At 46.1% G+C, this 19,531-nt stretch overlaps 1 protein-coding gene across 1 annotated transcript in view; it reads left to right on the plus strand.

Annotated features, from left to right (window-relative positions):
* Positions 1-15,139, plus strand: part of greb1l (GREB1 like retinoic acid receptor coactivator) — a gene marked incomplete at its 5' end in the record, with an annotated part of 42,863 nt that extends 27,724 nt beyond the window's left edge. Inside the window, 11 exon segments of the mRNA XM_080546417.1 lie at positions 176-278; positions 844-999; positions 2,250-2,389; positions 3,005-3,166; positions 8,691-8,895; positions 11,243-11,408; positions 11,793-12,026; positions 12,465-12,606; positions 13,854-14,054; positions 14,171-14,309; positions 14,906-15,139. Of these exon segments, the coding sequence (XP_080402543.1) occupies positions 176-278; positions 844-999; positions 2,250-2,389; positions 3,005-3,166; positions 8,691-8,895; positions 11,243-11,408; positions 11,793-12,026; positions 12,465-12,606; positions 13,854-14,054; positions 14,171-14,309; positions 14,906-15,069 (1,812 nt within the window). The 3' untranslated portion in view covers positions 15,070-15,139.
* Positions 15,140-19,531: the final 4,392 nt, after the last annotated feature.

Genomic DNA, 19,531 nt, shown 5'->3' on the forward strand with positions numbered 1-19,531 from the left:
ATGAAATGCCATACATGTGAAAAATCCATTACAATGTTAATATATGTTACTTAACCTTTATAATATAAATACATGACTATAAATACTATGTTATATCAGGACATTTCTACCCCTGGTGAGAAATGACCCCTGACACAGTGAAATGAACCAGTTCTTCTGTCCTGGCCTGTGACAGGTGGGGAAGACAGGCGCCTACCTGCAGTTCCTGCGTATCCTGTTCCGCATCCTCATCAGACTGCTGGAGGTGGACGTGTACGACGAGGAGGAGCTGGAGGAAGGTGAGCAGAGCAGGGACTTTCTCTAAGGGCAGTGGTTCTCACACCTCTCCTCAGGGACCCCCAGCCTCTCCTCAGGGACCCCCAGCCTCTCCTCAGGGACCCCCCAGCCGCTCCTCAGGGACCCCCAGCCTCTCCTCAGGGACCCCCAGCCTCTCCTCAGGGACCCCCAGCCGCTCCACATATTTGATCCGTTACACCACCAGAACCAGCACACCTGATTCAACTAATCAAGTACAAAGCAATTATGATTTGTACTTGATTAGTTGAATCAGGTGTGCTGGTGATGGAACAGATCAAATATGTGGAGCGGCTGGGGGTCCCGAGGAGAGGCTGGGGTCCCCGAGGAGAGGTGTGAGAACCACTGCTCTAGGGTATTGGTTTGAAAGTATGCTGACTCAGATATTTGTCAGATAATAGATTATTTAGATGAATTTTAATGTATATCCACTACGTTTATATATGTTGTCTTTTCATGTTAAATGATGAAGCTGCTGTCAGGGTATTTGTGTGTTTATGTCAAGCTGAGATGATGTGTTGATGATGTCATCCACCCACCCTGCTATAGCGGTACCTGACATGTCGGAGGCCACACCCCCTGCCAGCATCCAATGGCCAGACATCGAGGAAATCCGCAAGCTGCCCTTTGACCTGTTCCCACGAGACCCTAAGTTCAGGAAGGCCAGCCCTGTTTACACTGACAAGCTGCCAGCGGCTCTGAGAGGTTAGCACATCACAATCACTTTGATTCCATCTCACTGTACACAAGAGAGAAAGGCTTTGGCTTTGACATGACCTGGTCATACTCTTATCAATGTCCAGACCCAATAGACAGGTCATGACTGACTCATGAGTATATGTGATACAGTCTGATCATCTGGTCCGCATGTCGGCAACCAATCAAAATGTTCAGACTTTTCTTTTGAAACACGGAACTACGTTAATACAGAAATACTCATTTTTATACGAACACAAACTCGCTAGTCAAGCCAAAATACTGCAACGTAATGGATTGGGTGAGTAATCCCCACTGCTACCTAGTTAACTAGAACACTACTTTACATTGTTAGCAGGCTCACAAAACAAGCTGTGTTAGTTCACTAGCGATGTGTCATTGATTTTCAATAACGCTGAAATGTATTCCAATTTTTGGAAAGAAAAGATCATTCCATCGCATCTCGACATGAGGACCAGATCAGACTGTGTCACATACGTATATAGCCCCCATAATAATAAGCTGGCTAATTAGCTTAGGTAATACCTTTCTAGGTAATAATGTTAGGTATAGCTATCTGACCCAGTGACTAACACTGACAGATATTGACAGCTGACAGTATGAGTGGTTGGGGGTGGGGTTAACCATCTATTGATACCGCCCATTACCTGGCTGTGTGAAGGTGTGAAAAAGAACCAAATCTTTGAAGAGCTTTTCCTCAGGATTCTGCTTTCAGAGGTAGCAACATTCAAATACTCATGTCGTCTTCAATTTGTTTCTGATTTCAATGTATGACACATCATTTGAAAGCTTACAATCTGTAAGCTACAATGACTTTTCCTACTGGTTGCACTTTCCACCAGCAGCTGCCACATATATTCTCTTTACATTCTCTTTACACATATATTCTCTTTACATTCTCTTTACACATATATTGTCTTTACATTCTCTTTACACATATATTCTCTTTACATTCTCTTTACACATATATTGTCTTTACATTCTCTTTACACATATATTCTCTTTACATTCTCTTTACACATATATTCTCTTTACATTCTCTTTACACATATATTCTCTTTGCCACGTATATTCTGAGCAGTTTCCTGTACACAGGTTAAGCCTACTCCTAGAAATATCAGTCCTAGGCTTTATCCTGTTTCTGGGAAAATATTCTGTTTTTATTGGTGAACATGCAACAGCCTTGTGTCCTATGGTAGTTGAGATATTGATGTAGTGTTTTTTTTCTCTCTCTGCAGATCCTAAGTTGGAAGGGGAGGGCCAGACCCCTGCCAAGAGAGAGACGGTGTCTATACGACTCAGCATGTTCGCGGCTCACAACGCCTTCCACCACTGTGAGCAGTGCCACCACTACTGTGAAGCCAGCCCTGTCACACAGGTGAGTGTAGGCAGCCCTGTCACACAGGTGAGTGTAGCCAGCCCTGTCACACAGGTGAGTGTAGGCAGAGCTGACTGGGACACAGCAGCACATGTGAGGCGGCTGTGCGAGCCCCGGGCTGGGCACATGTCGAGGTGTCCTTGGGCAAGACACTGAACCCCAAATCATGAGTGGGCTAGCCGGCGCCTTGCATGGTAGCTTGCCGCCATTGGTGTGTGAATGTGTGTGTGAATGAGTGAATGAGAGGCCATTGTAAGGTGCTTTGGTATAAGGCGCTATATAAGTCAGTCCATTTACCACATGTGAGCACTTGCTGTCTACTCATTCCTCTCATCTGATAGTGGATAGGTTAGTTTATAGATGGACTGATAGTGGATAGGTTAGTTTATAGATGGACTGATAGTGGATAGGTTAGTTTATAGGTGGACTGGATCTGTTTTGAGTCTTTGCACATGAACACGTTTTCCTTTCCCCTCTGACTTTTCTGCATACGCATGCGTTCGTATGCGCGTGTGTGTATGTGCGCGCACAAGAACATGTGTGTGTATGTAAAAGCATCCACGTGTGCATACTGTCAATGTTTATGTGTGTGTGTGTGGTTCTTCTCCTCCCCAGCTGTCAGAGTGTACGTTCCACGCCTTCACCTTCTGCTCCTCCATGCTGGGTGAGGAGGTCCAGCTCCACTTCATCATCCCCAAAGCCAAGGAGCAGCACTTTGTCTTCAGCCAGCAGGGCAGCCACCTGGAGAGCATGCGCCTGCCCCTGGTCTCCTCTAAGGTTAGCGGGGGGGGGGGGGGGCTATTTCACCTGGTTGAAAATCAATGACACGTCGCTAGTCGACTAACACATCTTGTTTTGTGAGCCTGCTAACAATGTAAAGTAGTGTTCTAGTTAACTAGGTAGCAGTGGGGGATTACTCTCCCAGTCCGTTGCGTTGTTGCAGTGTTTTGACTTGACAAGCGAGTTTGTGTTGTGATTTTCAACAACGTTGAAAAGAAAGGTCGGAAAGATTGGTTGCCATCTTGCGGCCCAAATGACCAGACCATGTCACATGACTTCTTCAACTCTTGTGTGTGTCTGTCTGTCTGTCTGTGTGTGTGTGTGTGTGTGTGTGTGTGTGTCTGTCTGTCTGTCTGTCTGTCTGTCTGTGTGTGTGTGTATCTGTCAGTCTGTCTGTGTGTGTGTGTGTGTGTGTGTGTGTGTGTGTGAGTGTGTGTGTGTGTGTGTGTGTGTGTGTGTGTGTCTGTCTGTCTGTCTGTCTGTCTGTCTGTCTATGTGTGTGTGTGTGTGTGTGTGTGTGTGTGTGTGTCTGTCTGTCTGTCTGTCTGTCTGTCTGTCTGTCTGTGTGTGTGCATATATCACTCTCTACTATAGTACAATCTCCCCCAGAAATAAACCATTTCAAACAACTTGTTCCTGGCCTGCGGTGTTCCATGGGTTCGAATCCGCTGCTGACATCCCCTTTCCTCACCCTCTCCTCACCCTCTCCTCTCTACTGTCTCTGTCTTTACTGTCTTTCTCTACTCTCTCTTCCTCTACTCTCTCTTTCTCTACTCTCTCTTTCTCTCCTCTCTCTTCCTCTACTCTCTCTTTCTCTACTCTCTCTTTCTCTACTCTCTCTTCCTCTACTCTCTCTTTCTCAACTCTCTCTTTCTCTCCTCTCTCTTCCTCTACTCTCTCTTTCTCTACTGTCTCTTTCTCTACTCTCTCTTCCTCTACTCTCTCTTCCTCTACTCTCTCTTTCTCTACTCTCTCTTTCTCTACTCTCTCTTTCTCTCCTCTCTTTCTCTCCTCTCTCTTTCTCTCCTCTCTCTTTCTCTCCTCTCTCTTTCTCTACTTTCTCTTTCTCTACTCTCTCTTCCTCTACTCTCTCTTTCTCTACTCTCTCTTTCTCTCCTGTCTTTCTCTACTCTCTCTTTCTCTATTCTCTCTTTCTCTCCTCTCTCTTTCTCTCCTGTCTTTCTCTACTTTCTCTTTCTCTCCTCTCTCTTTCTCTCCTCTCTCTTTCTCTACTCTCTCTTCCTCTACTCTCTCTTTCTCTCCTCTCTCTTTCTCTACTTTCTCTTTCTCTACTCTCTCTTCCTCTACTCTCTCTTTCTCTACTCTCTCTTTCTCTCCTGTCTTTCTCTACTCTCTCTTCCTCTACTCTCTCTTTCTCTATTCTCTCTTTCTCTCCTCTCTCTTTCTCTCCTGTCTTTCTCTTCTCTCTCTTTCTCTACTCTCTCTTTCTCTACTGTCTCTTCCTCTCCTCTCTCTTTCTCTCCTCTCTCTTTCTCTATTCTCTCTTTCTCTACTCTCTCTTTCTCTTCTCTCTCTTTCTCTACTCTCTCTTTCTCTACTCTCTCTTTCTCTACTTTCTCTTTCTCTCCTCTCTCTTTCTCTCCTCTCTCTTTCTCTACTCTCTCTTCCTCTACTCTCTCTTTCTCTACTTTCTCTTTCTCTACTCTCTCTTTCTCTCCTCTCTTTCTCTACTCTCTCTTTCTCTATTCTCTCTTCCTCTACTCTCTCTTTCTCTCCTCTCTTCCTCTACTCTCTCTTTCTCTCCTCTCTCTTTCTCTACTCTCTCTTTCTCTACTCTCTCTTTCTCTATTCTCTCTTTCTCTACTCTCTCTTTCTCTTCTCTCTCTTTCTCTCCTCTCTCTTTCTCTACTCTCTCTTTCTCTCCTCTCTCTTCCTCTACTCTCTCTTTCTCTACTCTCTCTTTCTCTACTCTCTCTTTCTCTACTCTCTTTCTCTCCTCTCTCTTTCTCTCCTCTCTCTTTCTCTACTCTCTCTTTCTCTACTCTCTCTTTCTCTCCTCTCTCTTTCTCTACTCTCTCTTTCTCTCCTCTCTCTTTCTCTCCTCTCTCTTTCTCTACTCTCTCTTTCTCTACTCTCTCTTTCTCTATTCTCTCTTTCTCTACTCTCTCTTTCTCTCCTCTCTCTTTCTCTACTCTCTCTTTCTCTCCTCTCTCTTTCTCTATTCTCTCTTTCTCTACTCTCTCTTTCTCTTCTCTCTCTTTCTCTACTCTCTCTTTCTCTCCTCTCTCTTTCTCTACTCTCTCTTTCTCTCCTCTCTCTTTCTCTCCTCTCTCTTTCTCTACTCTCTCTTTCTCTCCTCTCTCTTCCTCTACTCTCTCTTTCTCTCCTCTCTCTTCCTCTACTCTCTCTTTCTCTACTCTCTCTTTCTCTACTCTCTCTTTCTCTACTCTCTCTTTCTCTATTCTCTCTTTCTCTACTCTCTCTTTCTCTTCTCTCTCTTTCTCTACTCTCTCTTTCTCTCCTCTCTCTTTCTCTCCTCTCTCTTTCTCTACTCTCTCTTTCTCTCCTCTCTCTTCCTCTACTCTCTCTTTCTCTCCTCTCTCTTCCTCTACTCTCTCTTTCTCTACTCTCTCTTTCTCTACTCTCTCTTTCTCTACTCTCTCTTTCTCTACTCTCTCTTTCTCTACTCTCTCTTTCTCTATTCTCTCTTTCTCTACTCTCTCTTTCTCTTCTCTCTCTTTCTCTACTCTCTCTTTCTCTCCTCTCTCTTTCTCTACTCTCTCTTTCTCTCCTCTCTCTTTCTCTACTCTCTCTTTCTCTCCTCTCTTTCTCTCCTCTCTCTTTCTCTACTTTCTCTTTCTCTCCTCTCTTTCTCTACTCTCTCTCTCTTTCTCTACTCTCTCTTTCTCTCCTCTCTCTTTCTCTCCTCTCTCTTTCTCTCCTCTCTCTTTCTCTACTCTCTCTTTCTCTACTCTCTCTTCCTCTCCTCTCTCTTCCTCTACTCTCTCTTTCTCTCCTCTCTCTTTCTCTACTCTCTCTTTCTCTACTCTCTCTTTCTCTCCTCTCTCTTTCTCTACTCTCTCTTTCTCTCCTCTCTCTTTCTCTACTCTCTCTTTCTCTCCTCTCTTTCTCTCCTCTCTCTTTCTCTACTTTCTCTTTCTCTCCTCTCTTTCTCTACTCTCTCTCTCTTTCTCTACTCTCTCTTTCTCTCCTCTCTCTTTCTCTCCTCTCTCTTTCTCTCCTCTCTCTTTCTCTACTCTCTCTTTCTCTACTCTCTCTTCCTCTCCTCTCTCTTCCTCTACTCTCTCTTTCTCTCCTCTCTCTTTCTCTACTCTCTCTTCCTCTACTCTCTCTTTCTCTACTCTCTCTTTCTCTACTCTCTCTTTCTCTACTCTCTCTTTCTCTACTCTCTCTTCCTCTATTCTCTCTTTCTCTCCTCTCTTTCTCTACTCTCTCTTTCTCTCCTCTCTCTTTCTCTACTCTCTCTTTCTCTCCTCTCTCTTTCTCTCCTCTCTTTCTCTACTCTCTCTTTCTCTACTCTCTCTTTCTCTATTCTCTCTTTCTCTCCTCTCTTTCTCTACTCTCTCTTTCTCTCCTCTCTCTTTCTCTACTCTCTCTTTCTCTCCTCTCTCTTTCTCTTCTCTCTCTTTCTCTCCTCTCTTTCTCTACTCTCTCTTTCTCTCCTCTCTCTTTCTCTCCTCTCTCTTTCTCTCCTCTCTCTTTCTCTCCTCTCTCTTTCTCTACTCTCTCTTTCTCTACTCTCTCTTTCTCTCCTCTCTCTTCCTCTCCTCTCTCTTCCTCTCCTCTCTCTTTCTCTCCTCTCTCTTCCTCTCCTCTCTCTTTCTCTACTCTCTCTTTCTCTCCTCTCTCTTTCTCTACTCTCTCTTTCTCTACTCTCTCTTTCTCTACTCTCTCTTTCTCTCCTCTCTCTTTCTCTACTCTCTCTTTCTCTACTCTCTCTTTCTCTCCTCTCTCTTTCTCTCCTCTCTCTTTCTCTCCTGTCTTTCTCTACTCTCTCTTTCTCTACTCTCTCTTCCTCTACTCTCTCTTTCTCTCCTCTCTCTTTCTCTCCTCTCTCTTTCTCTACTCTCTCTTTCTCTCCTCTCTCTTTCTCTACTCTCTCTTTCTCTCCTCTCTCTTTCTCTCCTCTCTCTTTCTCTACTCTCTCTTTCTCTCCTCTCTCTTTCTCTCCTCTCTCTTTCTCTCCTCTCTCTTTCTCTCCTCTCTCTTTCTCTACTCTCTCTTTCTCTACTCTCTCTTTCTCTCCTCTCTCTTTCTCTCCTCTCTCTTTCTCTCCTCTCTCTTTCTCTCCTCTCTCTTTCTCTATTCTCTCTTCCTCTCCTCTCTCTTTCTCTCCTCTCTCTTTCTCTACTCTCTCTTTCTCTACTCTCTCTTTCTCTACTCTCTCTTTCTCTCCTCTCTTTCTCTATTCTCTCTTCCTCTCCTCTCTCTTTCTCTACTCTCTCTTTCTCTACTCTCTCTTTCTCTACTCTCTCTTTCTCTACTCTCTCTTTCTCTCCTCTCTCTTTCTCTATTCTCTCTTTCTCTCCTCTCTCTTTCTCTCCTCTCTCTTTCTCTACTCTCTCTTTCTCTACTCTCTCTTTCTCTACTCTCTCTTCCTCTACTCTCTCTTTCTCTATTCTCTCTTCCTCTCCTCTCTCTTCCTCTCCTCTCTCTTTCTCTACTCTCTCTTTCTCTACTCTCTCTTTCTCTACTCTCTCTTTCTCTCCTCTCTTTCTCTCCTCTCTCTTTCTCTCCTCTCTCTTTCTCTCCTCTCTTTCTCTACTCTCTCTTTCTCTACTCTCTCTTTCTCTACTCTCTCTTCCTCTACTCTTTCTTTCTCTCCTCTCTCTTCCTCTCCTCTCTCTTTCTCTCCTCTCTCTTTCTCTCCTGTCTTTCTCTACTCTCTCTTTCTCTACTCTCTCTTCCTCTACTCTTTCTTTCTCTCCTGTCTTTCTCTCCTCTCTCTTCCTCTCCTCTCTCTTTCTCTACTCTCTCTTTCTCTACTCTCTCTTTCTCTACTCTCTCTTTCTCTCCTCTCTTTCTCTCCTCTCTCTTTCTCTCCTCTCTCTTTCTCTCCTGTCTTTCTCTACTCTCTCTTTCTCTCCTCTCTCTTTCTCTACTCTCTCTTTCTCTCCTCTCTCTTTCTCTCCTGTCTTTCTCTCCTGTCTTTCTCTACTCTCTCTTTCTCTCCTGTCTTTCTCTACTCTCTCTTTCTCTTCTCTCTCTTTCTCTACTCTCTCTTTCTCTACTCTCTCTTTCTCTACTCTCTCTTTCTCTACTCTCTCTTTCTCTCCTCTCTCTTTCTCTACTCTCTCTTTCTCTACTCTCTCTTTCTCTCCTCTCTCTTCCTCTCCTCTCTCTTCCTCTACTCTCTCTTTCTCTCCTGTCTTTCTCTCCTGTCTTTCTCTACTCTCTTTCTCTTCTCTCTCTGCCCCCCAAACATACGAGAGTGGGATGACCACACTCCATTAAATACCTTTAAAATAAACCAAACAACTAGCTCAGGCACATGGGATCCTTGCCCTAGCTGATGAGTGGATCTCCTTCCCCCCCCCAGGACCCTAGTCTGTTGAAGAGCCCCATCTTCACCCCCACCACGGGACGTCAGGAACACGGCCTGCTTAACCTTTTCCATGCCATGGAGGGCGCCGCCCACCTGCACATCCTGGTGGTCAAGCAGTACGAGATGCCCCATTACAGGAAGTACTGGCCCAACCACATCCTGTTGGTGCTGCCTGCCATGTTCAACAGTGCTGGAGTTGGTGAGTGACCCATACTGTCCAGCGTCTGTTTATTGAGTCTGTCTGGACATGACACACACACACACACACAAACACAGACACACACACATGCACGCACACACACAGACAGACACACACACAGACGCACACACACACACACAATTTAAATGCTTTATTTACTGTATGTCCACATAAATAAATACAAAGTGCATTAAGGACACTATCAGTGCAATCAGTTCATTGGGAGACATTCAGATACGTTTGTGACTGTACAGCAACCATCATACACATATAATATTAACACAGAGGATGTTTCAAATGTGGGTTAACAGATACAATAGCATTACTGTAAAACAGTATCTACTCTAAGGGTACAAAAAGTAACGCCGTCTCCATATTGAGCGGCTACCGATAATAGCAGATATAGAGCAATACTGTGCTAACTGTTTAGCCTTTCTCTTGGAGCCATCTGGGCCATCTGAAGGCCCCTAACCACCAGCTGGTGAACATGACCCAGGCTGCCAAACAAACTAAAAGATGACATTTGTAGCCTAGTTGTGAGATGTTCAGCTTGAACTGCTGATATTTCAGCAACTTGGTTAAAAAGGCTTCCTCCAGGCTGTGGTCGAAGGTACAGCCAACCTCTAGAATTAACACCTCTCTACCACTCTCATTAACCACCACAACAACAACACACACACACACACACACACACACACACGCACACACTATCATACAGACACATAAGCACACATACTGTACTGTACAAACACACTCGCGGGTACACACACACACTCACACACACACACACACAAATTGGAGGGTGTATGGTCGTATGACGTGTCACACCACACCCTTCCATCAGTAGATATAAATGTTGAAGTCAGTTCAGTTCAACTTGCATGACCTGAGTGAATGAAAGGGTTAATGGACCTCCACCCCCTTCATCTCTTACCTCAATCTCTCACCTGTCTACACATAACTGTCCTGGGTGAGAGTTGAATGTTACAGTAGCCAATGAGGGAGAGGCTGAGGCGTGAGAACACCATCCGAGAAGTCGTCTGACATGTGAATCAACCAATCAGACCCAGGGTTGAAGTCCACTGGGCTGTGTGTAGCAGCAGGGCATCAGGAGTGTAAACGTAGCGCAGCAGTGCACCCTGGGTGAAGAAGCAGTAGATAGGAACATGTGACACGGTCTGGTGAAAAGGGCTGCATGCCGCCAATTCTCAAGTCGCGCAAATGACCAAAACGCTTCTTTAACAAATATAGATGTTCTCAGTTTGTTTTTCACATTATGAAACAACACAAAGTGTTTTTCTTTTCTTTTGTCTTTCTTAGTGAAAATGCTTTACAAAGACAAATAGTGACAGAAGACAAACAAGACTGACATAACGAACAGATATACAGACAATAAAAAATAAGTTAAGGTGATGCGTGTGTTGATATAAAAGTCAGAGCAGGGATCTTAGGTTGGTGTGAAGAGAGGAGTGTGGAACATGTGGTGGAGAAGTATTTAATAATTATACAACAATTATTATTATTATTAATAATAATAATAATTTCTAAAAAAAATAAACTTGAAAACTTAACAAACACAATATATATATTTAAGCAATATCACACGAGAGGGAGTGCTGTACTACTGAATATCAGCACGGCATTTTACCAAAGACAATCACAGCCGTGCTGATATTCAGTATAACAGCACGACCTCAAGTGTGATATTGCTTTTATACAACAGTTCTACAGCTCAATTTATTAGTTAACAGTAATAAGTGACAACAGATTATGATTTGTTTGTTTATTTAATCATTTATTTTGGCTCTGTCAACAAAAAATAGTTCCGCAACTGGACTGTTGCCTAGTAACCTGAACACAAACATCTGCAGGCTAGCTACTTTGTATTAACGGTAATTTAGGAGTGATATAGTTAAAAGTCCCAGTGCTGTTATACTGTATATCAGCACTCATGGAATGCCTCTTGTCCAATCAAATTACTTGGTCGGAACTAACTGTTGTATATATATATATTCATTTTTTGAAGACGGTGTTGGTGTAATAGTGATAATAGATATGACAAACAGCAATATTGCTATAAAAATAACTGTGACAAAATAGCATGAGGTGTAATATTTCTGTCCAAATAATGTATAATGTAACACAATAGTATATCATCATATAAACAATTAACATAAACAATACAATAACACAGATAATAACACAATATAATACAACACAATACAACACAACAACAATGACACTATCCTACTTGATATTACACCTATATAATATGGCAGTGAGGAGGAGTGAGGCAGACAGGGTGATGAACCACTTGTTTAACCTGGACCTGTCCTCGCTCTCTCAGGGGCGGCCCGGTTCCTGATCAAGGAGCTGTCCTACCACAACCTGGAGCTGGAGAGGAACCGCCTGGAGGAGCAGGGCGTCAAGAGGCAGGACGTCTGGCCCTTCATCGTCATGATGGATGACTCCTGTGTGCTCTGGAACGCACACCACCCCCAGGACACTAGCAGGTAGGCTAACACCATGCCAGTGGAACCTGAGCCAGAGAACTGGACTCTTGTGTACTTCTACACATTGGGACTCTTGTGTACTTCCTACACATTGGGACACGTTGGGATGGAATAAAAGCCATTCTGGTTCTAATTCTGATTCTGATACCTCTTGTCCACAAACCTCCATCCATCTAATATCCGTCTCTCCTCTCCTCTCCTCCTCCTCTCCTCCTCTCCTCTCCTCCCCCTTCCCTCCTCCCCTCCTCTCCTCCCCTCCTCTCCTCTCCTCTCCTCCCCTCCTCTCCTCCTCTCCTCTCCTCCCCTCCTCTCCTCTCCTCTCCTCTCCTCCCCCTCCTCTCCTCCTCCCCCCTCCTCTCCTCCTCTCCTGTCTCCCCTCCTCAGGGATGTGTCTGAGCCCCCCGGCCCCCCCGGCCTCACCCATGTGTCCCTGAGGACGGTCCTGCAGCACATGGAGGGCACGCCCAAGGTGGCCCTCTACGCCATGTGCGGCGCCCGCAAATGGAGCAGCGCCCTGGGCCGCAGGGCCTCGTCCCCCCCCTTCTCCCGCTGCCACCTCCACGACTTTGTCATGCTCAACGTGGACCTGACCCAGAACGTCCAGTACGACCTCAACAGGTGTGTGTGTGTGTGTGTGTGGAGGGGGGGGGGCGTGTGTGTGTTTGTGTAGAGAGAGATCTCAACAGGTGTGAGTGTGTGTGGGGGGGGGGGTGTATGTGTGTTTGTGTAGAGAGAGATTGTTTAGTGTTGAAAACAGGACTAACAGTCTGTGTGTGTCTGTGTGTGTTTGTGTGTGTGTGTGTGTGTGTGTGTGTGTGTGTGGACGTTCAAGCATGTATGTGTGTGTATGCGTGTGTGCGTGTGTGTGTGTGTGTGTGTGTGTGTGTGATCGTTCAAGCATGTATGTGTGTGTATGCGTGTGTGCGTGTGTGTGTGTGTGTGTGTGTGCGTTCAAGCGTGTGTTTGTGTAGAGAGAGATCATTTTATGTTCGAAAATGGACTAACAGTTTGTGTGTGTGTGTGTGTGTGTGTGTGTGTGTGTGTGTGTGAGTGCAGGTACAGCAGTGAGGAGGTAGACTTTAACCTGCGGGCCAACAGCAGCGGCCTGCTGCTCTGCCGGTTCAACCACTTCAGCCTGATGAAGAAGCACATCCCTACAGGAGGACACAAGGACTTCCTGGTCAAACCCAAACTCATGGTTGGTCCTCTTCCTCTCCTCTCCTCCTCCTCCTCTCCTCTCCCCTCCTCCCCTCCTCCTCTCCTCTCCCCTCCTCTCCTCCTCCTCCTCTCCTCTCCCCTCCTCTCCTCCTAATCTCCCCTCCTCCCTCCTCCTCTCCTCTCCCCTCCTCTCCTCCTAATCTCCCCTCCTCCCTCCTCCCCTCCTCCCTCCTCCTCTCCACTCCCCTCCTCTCCTCCTCCTCTCTCCTCCTCCTCCTCCGAATAAGCCTGAAGGGGACCCTAAGAGTTACCGTCCCATCTCTCTGTTATGCATCCCCTTCAAGATCCTCGAGCGTCTCATCTACGCCTCATCGACTCGCCTATAAACGAAGCCTTGCGCATTGTGACAGGATGCCTGCGTCCTACCCCGTGGACAACCTTCCCATCCTAGCAGGCATCCAGACCAGCCCGCAGGCCTCCGCCGCATGGGAGCCACAGCACGTCTCGCCTGCCGGGCCGTGGAGCTTAATAACCATCTGCTCCATGATAGGCTCACTATAACAGCGGAGCCCTCCCGGCGTCTCAAGTCGAGACACCCATTTGTGCCTGCCGCACAGGATCTCAGGCAGCAATGCAGAGATCTTAACATCAGTGCGGCAGGATGGGCGGATTATATGTGGCGCGCGGAGTGGGAGGCAAACACCTTCAAACTCCGTGACCACATCCCAGTCGCCGGCCCTGAAACCCTCGGGATGGACTTGCCAAGGCTATCCTGGGTGAGGCTCAATCGTCTCCGGACCGGCGTTGGGCGTTTCCGCTCATCAATGCACAGATGGGGCTTGGCCCCAAATGCGTCGTGCGAGTGTGACGCAGAGGACCAAACCACAGACCATGTTATCCTGGATTGCCCGGTGTACCACCCACCCAACGGGGTGCATGGTCTGTCGGTATTAGATGACGAGACGATGACGTGGCTTCTGGAGGGGTGTCCAGAAATATAGCCCGGGTGAGCCCCTCAACCAGGTCTCGGGGTGGTAAAAGTGTAGCCCCTCGGCCCCGAGCCTGGTGGAGTGGAGAGGAAAACAACAACCCATACGCCGAAGAAGACTATCTCAGACCCAGTCAGTGACCTATCACCCCTCCTCCTCTCTCCTCTCCTCTCTCCTCTCCTCCTCTCTCCTCTCCTCCCCTCCTCCTCCTCCTCCTCTCCAGTTTAGAGTCACATCAGACTATCTCAGACCCAGTCAGTGACCTAACCACCCCTCCTCCTCCTCCCTCTCTCTCCAGGGGATGGAGAACCCAGCTCCCATCAGCCCCTCCCAGTACGTGTGCGCCCCAGACAGTGAGCACACCCTCCTGGCTGCACCGGCCCAGTTCCTCCTGGAGAAGTACCTCCAGAGCTGCAGCCACCGCCTCTTCCCCAGGGCCCTCAACAACACCAGCAGCCCCGTGCTGTCCATCGACAGCTACCTCAACATCGGCCCCGAGGTGTGTGTGTGTGTGTGTGTGTGAGTGTGTGTTGTGTGTGTGTGTTCTGACCAGTGCTGTGTGTGTGTGTGTGTGTGTGTTCTGACCAGTGCTGTGTGTGTGTGTGTTCTCCCCAGGTGTCGGTGTGCTACGTGAGCTCGCGTCCACACTCCACCAACCTGGACCATCAGGGCCTGGTGTTCAGCGGCCTGCTCCTCTACCTGTGTGACTCCTTCCTTGTGTCTGGGCTCCTCAAAAACTTCCGCTTCCTCAAAGGTGATTGACAGGGGGAGGGGTGACTGACAGAGGGAGGGGTGGTATGGTCTAGTGGCTAGTGTGTTGGCCTGGTGATAAGAAGGTCATGAGTTCAAATCCCACCCGGGAACACCACCACTAGTGTGTCCTTGAGTAAGACCTGGGAACACCACCACTAGTGTGTCCTTGAGTAAGACCTGGGAACACCACCACTAGTGTGTCCTTGAGTAAGACCTGGGAACACCTCCACTAGTGTGTCCTTGAGTAAGACCTGGGAACACCACCACTAGTGTGTCCTTGAGTAAGACCTGGGAACACCACCACTAGTGTGTCGTAGAGTAAGACCTGGGGACACCACCACTAGTGTGTCCTAGAGTAAGGCCCTTAGCCCTAAGTGACTCCAGGGAGACTGTCCCTGTCATCTCTAACTGTAACTCACTTTGGATAAAAGAGTCTGGCTAAACGGTTCAAATGTAAACGACAAGACTCAGTGTTAGTTAAAGAGACAACATTCCACGCTTCTCCCCAAAGAACAGAAAAGTGAAATGAAACAATATGTGGAGTATATAGTTGATGACTCCCTGACCTCTGACCTTTGGGGTGTGTGTGTTCCGTAGGCGCCACGCTGTGTGTCATCTGCCAGGACCGCAGCTCGCTGCGCCAGACCATCGTGCGTCTGGAGCTGGAGGACGAGTGGCAGTTCCGCCTGAGAGACGAGTTCCAGACGGCCAACAGCAGCGAGGACCGGCCCCTCTACTTCCTGACCGGCCGCCACGTCTGACCTCCTCCTAGACCCCCCCCCGACCACCACAGTCCCCAGAACCCTAAACCCCTCCTGGTCCACAGACTTCAATCAGACAGGAGGGGTGGGGGGTGGGGGACATTGACTCCCAGGCCGATCAACAATCATAGTTTCCTGACTAGATCAGGAGATGCGGGGGGGGATTTTGGGAGCACCAACGGCCCAAAGTGCCCCAAAAAACTGTATGGACACGTGGTCGTTAGATGTGGCTGGATGCTGGATGGGAACCCAGCCTTTACTACCTTCATCCCTTCATCCCCCTGCACAGAAGAAGGAGTCAGAGACTCCAGAGATCTTGAGCCTGTTTCCAAAATTGAAAAAACACATTTTGGAATTGTTGTTCTATTTCCTGCAAAAAGGAAATAATGTCGATAATGTGACTCTTGAAGATTGTAATAGAAGATTGTAATAGAAGATTGTAATAGAAGATTGTAATAGAACTGTTCTTGGTACGTATGTTCTGTCTCTGACATATACACGTTATCTCAGGGTTGTTAAAGAAGAGACACACATTAAGTTGTCGGTTACAAGGGGAAAGCTACTGGTGTTTTCTCTGCCTGTCATGTCAAATTGATGGTTACTTATTTACTGAATGTTGGTACCCTGGTATACCCCACCAAAGATATCCACAACGGCACCTTGCCTTTAAACTCTCTCCCCTCTTTCTCGCCCTATGTCTGCAACCAACAAGTCCACTCGTCGATTCGTTCTCAATGTTATGAGTATCAAAAGCTTGTTGAACTATTTGGATGGAGAGAGCAGGTGTATTGAATGTATATTGTGAATTAAGAAGGTTTAGTGTATCAATTTCTATACTGGTCAGTTCGAAAACAATATCACAGCAAGCTGTTTAGTTGATATCTGACTCTCTTTTCACAGTACGGTCGCAAATGACTGGCAACCCACTGCAAGAACGCCCTTTGCTCTTGTGCCATCATAAAGTGATGTGGAATCCCTCACAAACCCAATCTACTGAATCGGTAAACCGTGTTTTGATAATCGATTGTAAAATGAGGCTAGGGGTAAGCAGGAAGAGACCAGTCGGCCAATCAGCTTAACCCTAAACGGCTGATTGCAGATGAACAGTAGTAGTCCATAAAATGTTATGCAAATATGCATATGAATCATATCCCCTTCGATGTTTTCACTGCCAACTCTGTAATGCTTTGTAACTGTGCCTGTGGTCTCATTCCTGATTGTTAATTCAGTGTTCTGTGCCTGATAGTATTAATGGTTTGGCCTGCCACCTATGTACCTTCATTTAGTTACCACTGACAGTGAACGTCGTTTACCCACCAGGAGAAGCAGATCATGTCCCGAAAAACGGCTAGGAATGTTTTCGTTTTTTTTATTGTTACTGCACAGGGTTGTCCAAAGAATATGCCTTAATGGATATTGTTACATAGATGTCACTGATCGCTCAAGTCAACTCATTTTACATTGAAGGTAGTATTGTGTTATCATGAAAAGAACAAGGACCAATCAGAATGGAGAAAACCATCAATTGGAGGGAAATCGTTGAGGGAGTTGAGGGAACTAGTTGGATTTGGGACTACTGTCTGTTCTTAAAGCTTTTTGTTTACATTATTAATATATTAATTCAACCTGATTGTTGGCGGAGGGTTATTTGATATGTTTAGTATTGTGTCACTTTTATCAGTATGTGTTGATGATGATGATGATGATGAATATGATGATGTCTTTGAGGACATTCTGTGTTTACCAAGGCACAAAGAATCTACCTAGGATGTGCGTACGCTCATATGTGTCATATCACTCACAATTCTCATGTGGGATTTTTATTGAAAATGAAAATCATGTCCTTCACATGAGGGATTCTTATTTATTTTAGACAAGCATGTTGGACTGATAATCATGTTGGGAGTGTCATAATGGTTAGCATGCTGTGCTAGCAGCAAATCCTGTGTGTCCTCTTCGAAAAAAAACATCAATGACGGCTTTGCACAAGACCCAAACAATAGAGTCTTATAGCTACTGAATGTAAAAAAAGGGAGGAGGGAAGGTGAACTTGCACTACACAACTGGCCAGCAGCAAGTGGTTTGTCTTGATCGTTGACATCAGAACAGACAGGGAACCGTTTAGAAGAAACGTCACAATATTGTGATTGCTCCATTAGTAGAAGACAAATCGTGTTCATCAGAGACAATTTGATATCGATCAAAAACCTTTGACCCATAGAAATTATGTCTTGTTTGTAGATATATAGATAAACACATAACTTATGCAATTTGCTTCTCACAATCTTAACTGAAGCTTCATCTGTTGTGCGTATTCTGACAAGAGATTGTGACCCGGTGGGATCTTTCTAGTGGCACCTGAGTGATCTACCTCATGTTCACCATTTGGGCTTGTGGGCTGTGAACTTTTGACTTTGGAAAACATGCTTTTTGTTGTTGGAATTTATGAATGTAATAAAGTGGCATTACGTAAAAAAACTTATGTTGGGGAGTTTTTCAGTAACCCTTTATTGACGATTGACGGTTTAATAGGTACTTCCTTAGGTACACATTAATTATACCGTACTTGTTGTTTCTTTCAGATGCACTTAAGATTCTCTCAAGCACCAATAAGCCGTGGTGTACTAGATACTGTAGTTACTAAGGTAAGAAAGTAACTCTTGTTACTATTGCAACCAGTTTATTTGTAACCAGTGTATTTTGTACTTAAAAGTATTTAGAAAATAAAGCGTTACCGATTTAATTTTTTACATTCAGGGGTGGATTGTCAAGTAGAAACCACTTTTGATTAAGTCTTTTTGCCAAAACTAGGCTTAATGGGTCCCGGAAACTAGTCCTTAATGCTCACATTGAACCACTTCAGTGCTAGTTTGTTTATTTGTAGATAACAAAGCTTTCTAGACAGCCATAAAGTACAAACAGTACTGTGTACCTACATCTGTTACATACCATGTCTGATTGGTAACTAATCCTTTAGTACCCGCAAGGAAATAATCTACCTCTACTAAAGAGGCTGGCAGTCGCTAACATGTTGGGAACTCTCTCTCTCTCTCTCCCCCTCTCTCTGTCTCTCTCTCTCTCTCTCCCTCTCTCTATCTCCTCCTCTCTCTCCCTCTCTCTATCTCCCTCTCTCTGTCTCTCTCTCACTCTCTCCCTCTCTCTCTCCCTCTCTCTCTCCCTCTCACTCTCTCTCACCCTCTCTCTCTCCCTCTCTCTCCCTCTCTCTCTCTCCCTCTCACTCTCTCTCACCCTCTCTCTCTCCCTCTCTCTCCCTCTCTCTCTCTCTCTCTCTCTCTCTCTCTCCCTCTCTCTCTCTCTCTCTCTCTGTCTCTCTCTCTCACTCTCTCTCTCCCTCTCTCTCACTCTCTCCCTCTCTCTCTCCCTCTCTCTCTCCCTCTCTCTCACTCTCTCCCTCTCTCTCTCCCTCTCTCTCTCTCTCCCTCTCTCTCTCCCTCTCTCTCTCTCTCTCCCTCTCTCTCTCACCCTCTCCCGCTCTCTCTCCCTCTCTCTCTCTCTCCCTCTCCCTCTCTCTCTCCCTCTCTCTCTCTCTCTCTCCCTCTCTCTCTCTCTCTCTCTCTCATTCTCTCTCCCCCTCTCTCTCCCCCTCTCTCTCTCTCTCTCTCTCTCTCTCTCTCTCTCTCTCTCTCTCTCTCTCTCTCTCTCTCTCTCTCTCTCTCCCCATAGAGGATATGTGACACAGTCTGGTCATTTGGTTATCAATGTGAGTACATTTCTGCATTGTTGAAAATCAATGACACACGTCGCTAGTCAACTAACACAGTTTGTTTTGTGAGCCTGCTAACAATGTAAAGTAGTGTTCTAGTTAACTAGGTAGCAGTGGGGGATTACTCACCGAATCCATTGCGTTGCAGTATTTTGGCTTGACTAACGAGTTTGTGTCGTGATTCTCAACAACGTTGAAACGTAGTCCCGTGTTTCAAAAGAAATGTCGGAACATTTTGATTGGCTGCCGATATGCGGACCAGATGATCAGTCTGGGTCACGTATTTGGTCTCCTCTCTGATACCTTGCTGCCTCAACAGCATCTCTACAGGTTTACCTACCCACCTTCACCATCATTCACTATGACCCTTTCTTATCACCAGCATTAAGGTCTTTGCACACCAATGCGTGCGTTTTCGACTGTCCTGCAGTTCTAATTTGACGATGTGTTCCAGTCTATACCATGGCGGAGTGGTCAAAAACAACTCTCAAAAGGCTTTTGACAGACGCGAAAAACGCAGAAAGAAATTATGACGGACGAATATGTCGGATTCGGTGTGCAAGCGTGATTGACACAACATGAGTTCTATTTTATTTTTTTACGGACGTAAAAAACGCATTGCCCGCATTGGTGTGCAAGGGCCTTTAATGGTGTTGTAAGAGTGTGTGCAGGGGTGTTTCTGGCCTCCCAGGGAGGTGGTCACTGGGCCATGCACTGTTCTATTTCTGATCCACACAG

Source organism: Nansenia antarctica (genome assembly GCF_963989245.1).
Source record: "Nansenia antarctica genome assembly, chromosome: 16".
NCBI lineage: Eukaryota > Metazoa > Chordata > Actinopteri > Argentiniformes > Microstomatidae > Nansenia > Nansenia antarctica.